Source organism: Pogona vitticeps, chromosome 5, assembly GCF_051106095.1.
Source record: "Pogona vitticeps strain Pit_001003342236 chromosome 5, PviZW2.1, whole genome shotgun sequence".
NCBI classification, from domain to species: domain Eukaryota; kingdom Metazoa; phylum Chordata; class Lepidosauria; order Squamata; family Agamidae; genus Pogona; species Pogona vitticeps.
The window spans coordinates 117,458,550-117,466,124 of record NC_135787.1 but is presented as its reverse complement, the minus strand read 5'-3'; the positions used below and the strand labels follow the sequence as shown (position 1 = coordinate 117,466,124).

General features: G+C 44.0%; 1 protein-coding gene across 1 annotated transcript; it reads left to right on the top strand.

Moving 5' to 3' along the window:
• Positions 1-778: 778 nt before the first annotated feature.
• CCDC71L (coiled-coil domain containing 71 like) lies at positions 779-4,356 on the top strand. Its single transcript, XM_073000668.2, has one exon. It carries the CDS (start codon positions 2,468-2,470, stop codon positions 3,401-3,403), a length of 936 nt encoding a protein of 311 aa, XP_072856769.2. The 5' UTR covers positions 779-2,467; the 3' UTR covers positions 3,404-4,356.
• Positions 4,357-7,575: the final 3,219 nt, after the last annotated feature.

Below are 7,575 nucleotides of genomic sequence, written 5' to 3'. Positions count from 1 at the left end.
CTCTGAAGATGCCACCCACAGAGACTGGCAAAACATTAGGAAGTAAAGCCTTAAGAACACAGCCAAACAGCCCGAAAAACCTACAACAACCATTGGATCCTGGTCATGAAAGCCTTTGAGAATACAAGTTGTATTCACCTTGCAGCCAGCTATGGCACTCCAACTTTACTACATTTCAAAGTAGTCTTTTAAAAATTATAGATTGCAACCTCTAGGCAGTCAAATAAGACAGGCTTCTTATTGAAGAAGATGCTGTAGTAAGTGCATGACCAAACCTACTGTGTATGCCAGAGGTAAACAACCCGGTGTTTTTCAAAGATTTGGACAGATGCCATAATAATCTTTGGCCTTGCTGGTTAGGGTTCATGGAAATTGTAATCAAAACATCTAGAGGTCACCAAATCACCTCCTACTGCTGTACATTCCAATAGCTATGGATACTTGTAAGAGCCTACTATAAAGCATTGTAATGTTGCTTCTTTAATAGCATACTATTTCTTTACTCATAAGTCTAATTCTGTCCTTTCTTATACAGTATCCTGAGACAGAAAATAATTTGATAGCACCAATTGAGAGAAAGTTACTGATGCCTAGATTCTGTTACAGAAGTAGGCAATCAGGCACATGTCAGATGGTTTAGAACACAACCCCATCTAACATAAACAAGCTAACACGACCAGGTATTATGTCAGAGATTGTAGTTCAAAAAATCTGGAGAGCCCTAAGTCACTCACCCCATATATTCAAACTGAAGCTGTGGAACCGGAAGTTGAGAATTTGTTTCCCTATGTGCGTCCCAGAGAAGAACCAGCTTGTGTAGCCTTGGGCAAGCTATACAATTTCAGGATGCCCCCAGGAGAAGGGAATAGTAAACCACCTATGTGTACACTAAACCAAGAAAACCCTTGAAGAGTCAGTGTCAGTCAGAACTGAATTGTTTGTATGTAATTATTATTATTAATTCAATTTTGGCTTGAAGTCACAAGAACCAAATTGCAGTCTTAGACATCCGCAATCGAATATCCTATAGATGCCAATTCAAAACTAAGGCTACTACTCTCTGTATGCTTACTTCAGAGTAAGTCTTGCTGAATTCAGAGGAATTCGTAATTAAACATTCATAGGAGCAAACTTCACAACTCAAATTAATTCTGTATTGAGCCAAATATCATCAGTATTTCACAGCACAGAAATTTTAGTATTAACACTAATGTTTCTATGATAAATCTAAAATTAATTTGTTAGCTTTAATTGCTTTAGTGAACATTGTCAAATCAGTTTGTTGTGCTAATTAGGAAGCCATTTCTTTTCAATTAAAAATAAAATGGAGTAAAATTGACCAAAAATGGACTCAAATTAACCCTCCAAAGTAACAAATTATTTATGTTTATTATGGTAAAATTATGGTAACATAAACATTAATTGATCCTCAAATGATTAAAAGTTTTGTTACAATGATTAAAAAATGACTTCTAAAACTACTCTAATTTCTTTTTACAAATTATTTCCAACAAATAGTTTAATGAATAACTTCATTCCTATACCTATATATATTCACTCAGAAGCAAATTCCCTTGAGCTGAAAGAGATTTACTTCATAACCATGTGTGTCTAAGACTACACTCAGGTAGCCCTTGTAAGAAAACCTTACTGATTTCAGTAGAGTTTGCTCCAAAACTATGGAAATGAGACGAGAGCCTTAGATATATATATATATTGCAATTTGATCAGATTATCTGTTTGTGGAACATTATCATCCAAGCTTCCAATTATGACTCTTAAGTAAGTGCAATGATACAACATTTGATGTGTTCAAGTTCTTTAACCTGCACTACTTTAATTGAAAAGTGGCTCCATCGAAGATGATGTAACTTGGATGCAAGTTAGGGAGTGTGAATAACAAGTCTAAGCTACCACTGACTTCTTTTCCTTTTTGGTGCTTCTACAGGAACCAGACTTCGGTGCTCTCCATGATGGAGATCATCTGATGTGCTTCTCTCCTTCAACGGGCGGGGCTTATGTGTGTGACGCAATTCAAACAGACCAACAAAAAAAAGCCAGGGGGGGCTGAAAAGGCGTAGAAAAGGCGACCTCCCCGCCAGGGGCTTTAAAAAGAGCTCCATTTTGTGGCCGGCTGTCTGGGAAGCCGTGGCGAGATCGAGGAGGGTTTCGCGCTGCGGGTGGGGGACCCGAGAGAAGTTGAGGCGCGCCAAAGGGGTAAAGAAAAGAAAAAGACACCGAAAAAGAAAGTGTGCCTCTGCCTACGCAGCCGAGCCGGAGGAGAAGAAAGGGGGAGCTGTGGCAAAAGCAGCAGCAGCAGCAGCAGCGGGAGCCTGAAGAGGAAAGCCACCGCCGATCTCTCGCAACTCGCTCGCCCGCAGTAGCGGCTCGACGGCGGGCGGCGGCGCTGGAGAGACCGAGAGTAAGCAGTCGCCGCCGCGGCGCCGCCGCCGCCGCCAAGAGGAGGATGAAGCAAGGAGGAGCTGGAGCCGACGGGGATAGCAGCCGCGGGGCGGCGGTGGCGGCGACCCCCCCAGCGAGCCTCGTCGCCAGCTCGGCTCCCGTCGTGGTCCCGGGGCTGGAGCCGCCGGGCTCGGAGGGGGCTGAGGCGGGAGAGAAAGTGGTCCACTCCCGCTCTCGGGTCCTCTTCTGGGGGGGCACCAAGGTCCTGGGCGACGCCTTCAAGCTCCTGGTGCCCAAGTCGACGGAGTTCATGAGCTCGGACGCCGAGCTGTGGAACTTCCTGTGCAGTCTCAAGCACGAGTTCTCGCCGGTCATCCTCCGGAGCAAAGACGTGTACGGATACGCCTCCTGCCGGGCGGTCGTGCCGGACTTGCCCCCGGGGTTGTCGTCGGCGTCGTCTACGACGAGGACGGCCCACCGAAGAGACCGGCCGTGGAGGAGAGCCGCCGCCAGAGGGAGGCACCTGCGGGCCACCGTGGCCACGGCCGCGGCCAGAGGCGACGCCAGGAGCCGAGGGGGCGGCGCGAAGAGGGCGGCCAAGAAGCGCGGCGGCGAAGGGGCGGCCTCGGCCCCGCAGAAGGCGGCGACGACGCCCCCGCCCGAGGTTGGCCCCCGAGGTTGTGACGGGCAGCAGGAGCAAGAGCCGCCGCCGCCGCTGTCCTCACCACCACCGCCTCCCCCCAAGGACCTGAAGGAGCGGGCGCCCCCTGTCCCGGTGGCTTTGCCCCTTCCGCCGTGGACTCCCTTTGAGGGCAGGTCCCTCGAGGAGATCTGGAAGGCGGCCACCCCCACCCTCACCACCTTTCCGACCATCCGAGTGCGCGGGAACGTGTGGAACCGGCGCAGCTTGGCAGCCATGCGGCGGAGGGCGCAGCGTATCTTGCGAGTCAACTTGACTCCCTTCGTGAGGCTCCGTCGTTTCCCTGGGGTCGGGTGCTAATGCCTTCCCCCTACCAGCCGCTGACTTATTTGTCTGTCCCATGCCGTTAAAGGGTCGGCGGGGGAGAGAAGACGTGGAATTATTTCCCACCCCCTCGCTCTAGTGAACAAACGAGGGGAAGTGAATGATAATCACCTGTTTCCCTGTGCTTTGGGATGGGTTGTTGGGACCTCCTTTTTAATTAATTCAATTGCTGACTGCACTTTAGGACGAAGACTGAGGGGTGTTGCCCCTTTCCTGGCCCTCTGCTTTTTCACGTCTGGATTGAAAGCCTGCCCTCCGCTGGCCACTTACCTGCTCAAATCCTGAGTCTGTGATTTACAATATTATTCTGCTTATCTTCATACCTTAGGTTGAGGAGGCTACTTGGCATAGAGAACAGATGGAATCTTAACTCCATTTCAAGGCTCACCTATTTCTCTTCCCATTGGGCTACCTCACTAGTCTCTGCAACAAAACAGTAGCTTCTCCCTCCTCCTCTCCAAAGGAATTTTCTGGCCTGCTAGCACAATAAAATGCCAGTTTTGTTTTGTTTTTTAATTTAAAAAGTAGCCAATGGATTTTTCTACATGACTTTCGTGCTGTAGCACGGTATGCTCAGGGTAACTTAAATATGCCAAGTATTTCTAGTGTTGGATGACTGACAAGCTTTGACCAAGGATACTCAAGGAATGAAGACGCATGGCTGATTTTGTGGTGCAGATTTCATTCACTTTTTTGTTGTTTGTTCTGTTTCCTCTTGTAAACATATTGGACAAGGGCGGTCCACAGAAACTTTGAAGCTAGTGGTCAAATGTTTTCTATGTAATAAAAGTTTTATAGCTAAAATGAAGTAGTATTTCTATTACAGCTTCTAAAGAGGAGAGTTGTATTAGAGACATCCATTTTATATAATCTTTACTTTAGAGAAACTCTTATCAATTTAAGCAAGATTAATAAAACCTTAAAAGCAACTAATTCATTTCTGTGTATTATTTATTTATTTATTTATTTATTTGATTTTTACCCCGCCCCTCTAGACCATGTCTACTCGTTTGTTGGGAATGAATTTTGGGTGGGACGTGATACAAGGGGGTATTGGCATGTTGTCAAACTGCTTCATCTCTTTAAAATATTGGTGACTATACTTGTTCCAGTAATTATGTGAATATGTTACATAGCAGTATACTATGGCCATGTTCAGGATTTTACCTCATAACAAACAAGCAAACATGAGGCAGGTGGATCTGTATGTCTTACAAAGTAAGCCTGCTGTTCTCCATTACTGCTAGTGCTCCTGTTGGAAACTATCTATCAATAAGACTGCTGTTTATCCAGGAGATTGGGAATGGAATTGACTGGAATCAAATTTATAGCTGAGATTTGCCATAGAAAAGAATAATCCCTTCTGCATCCAGTTTTTGACAGGGATTAAGAATTCCCTCGGTTCTTTCAGATTTTGTTGGACTACAACTTCCATGCTCCCTTGCTGTTGGCAGTACTAGTTAAGGCTGAAGAGTGCTGCAGTTCAACATCTGGAGAGCTACAGGTTGCCCAGCTTCCAGTTAGAATGACTTAATTCTTCTCTGGCAAAATGTCGTCTGTAAAGTTCTCCAAGTGGAGGACATTTTCTGTTCTTCAAAATCAGTGCAGTATGAGGGCCAGGAGAGGAGCAGGGTGTTTGTGTTTTTAAAAAATCCAGGAGGAGGAGAGGTTGCAACAATAGCAATGAAAGAGCTTGCCAGCTTTTTACAGAGAACACTTCTGGCTTTATGGCAGTCAGAGGTGGGCAAAACATGATCCTCCAGATAATGCTGGACCCACCATTCCTTACCATTGACTGAGTTAGTTAGAACTGATGGGACTCTCAGCCTGACCATTCACAGATCCCCTTACATGCCACCTTGTTGGCAGAAAGGTAAGATAGGAATGTAACAAAAGTTGGAGATGACAAGAGATGAGATTGTCTCAAAGGATCTTTTGGCATTGATTTGAAGAGATGGAAATACCCAAATTACCTTCCTCATCTGCTGACAGATTCCTTCTGTCGATGGAGTGGTCATAACCGATTCAATGTGTAACATTTCAGTCTCAGCTATCCTTTCATTTCATACAGGTTTTTAATCTTCCTAAATTTAATTATTAGGCCTAGTTTCAGTAGGCCCATCAAATCAATGACATTTATGTTACTGTTGACTTACCATTCAGCAGTTGATTCTTTGGGTGTGCTCTTTAAATCAGCAGTTGCCTTTAGACATTTGTCCTAAGGAACTCCATCAAATATTTACTAAAGAAGTTGGTACTGTTATTCTGCTGTTTCTTTGGAGGAATAGATATTGACCAGTCTTAAGTTTATGGATTTAAATAAACTGGGTATATTGACCAAATGCAGCTAATATATATATATTACTCTTTTCCTGAAAGATTTGTTTGAAATGTTTTTTTTTCCTGCCAAAGGAAAGAGTATTGGAATGGTATCAAAAAAGGAGTTCTTCCTTCAGTCTCTAGTTATTAGAAGAAGCAGTCCAGACAATTTTTTTTGTACTTCGTTAATATGCAGGGTAAGATGAGAAGTAGAGATTTAACAGGATTCCAGCAATCTGGTATGGAAGACAGTCATAGTTGGAGAAGGTTTATTCTTGCTATCCAAGAAAGTTGAATAGGAAACCATTGGCCCTCTAGAGACTTACCTCATTGGATAGGTAGAGTCCGCATTCACTGTACCTCATGGGGTAGTTGGAGTCTGCACGCGGAGTGACCACGGGCTCCTTTCACTCAGTTTAGAACTCATTTGTATTCCTCAGGTTTTATGTTTGTTTGTTTTTCCTTCAAAGTGAGAGATTCAGGAGCACTACTTCACACAGCACAAAAACAGTGAGTACCTCAAGATACAATAGTTGTGTATTAATTTGGATGGTAGTAACAAGATTGGGCAAACATGTACAAGATAATCTATCAATGGTTGCCAGTCTTTTGGCTATAGGTAGTATCCAGTATACTGGTTGCTTTCAGAGCTCAAGTACTATTGTATTCAAGTCCTTTTTATGGACTTCACATGGCTAATCCTGGGCTAGAGGAATCTTTGGTTGAGGTCAAAAGGGCTCTTAGGCTCTGAAATGTGGAAATTTTTGCAGATACCATCCCCTTTATCAGAGGCATGAACTGTTAACAATTGCAAAATTATTGGTTGGTTGGAGGATTGTAATCAGTTGTTGGGGTAGAGAGAGGGTTATCCTTACACGAATATGAATATCCTTGCACAGCTGGCCTTAATCGGGCTGGCCCCTGCGGCCAGCCTGTCCACTCACATGGCCGGAAGCAGCCTTGCTCATCCTTCCAATTGCTCCCGGAGCTCCACTCTCTTCCTGCTTTCCTGGCCACTCCAGGCAGTGGGAAGGACGACAAATCTTCCCTGCATGGCTGCTGAGTTGCTAGCCAGCTTTGCGGGGATATACGTACACCAGGGATGGGCAATTAATTTCAATGGGGGGGGCACATGAAAAATCAACTGTGTTCGGGGGCCGAACCAACTTTACTTAAAAATAAAATGAAACAGTAATGTTATGATTGTTTTTACTTTAAACTTGTTAATCTTCACAAATGCTAAAGAGGTTTTTTGCGGTATGTTAAAGATAAGCAACTGATCAACTTTAGACAAATAGCTATAAATGGTTTTGATGTTCAAAACTGTCCATAAGCCAGACAGGAGTGGCTTTGCCCAAGTCTGACATACACGAATACCCCCATCTCTAGTTAGGGGATATTGAAAAAAGTACAAACAGTTATATGTTGATTAATAAAACTGTAGATAGGTAGTAAGACATGAGATCCGTACGTTAATGAGCTGATTGTAGAGTCCCTATTCAAGTCACAAATTATTCTGTGCAGAGAAGGCAAGTTTGTTTTGTAATGAAAGGCACATGGTGGTCTATATTATTTGTTACATTTACAACCGGTCTTTCTTCAGTGTACTCAAAGCAGTATATATGGCTCTCCTTCCTACTTTATCCTAAAATCTGGTTGGATAGACTGGCTAAAAGACAGTAAGTAGCCCAAAATCACTGGCAAGTTTAATGGCTTAATGGGGACTAAAATCTAGATGCTTGAAAGTCCTGACTACTATTTTAGTCAACTTCATAATTTTAATCAGTATGCTATGTGATATATCAAACTGCAAAATGAGCAGGTGTAGG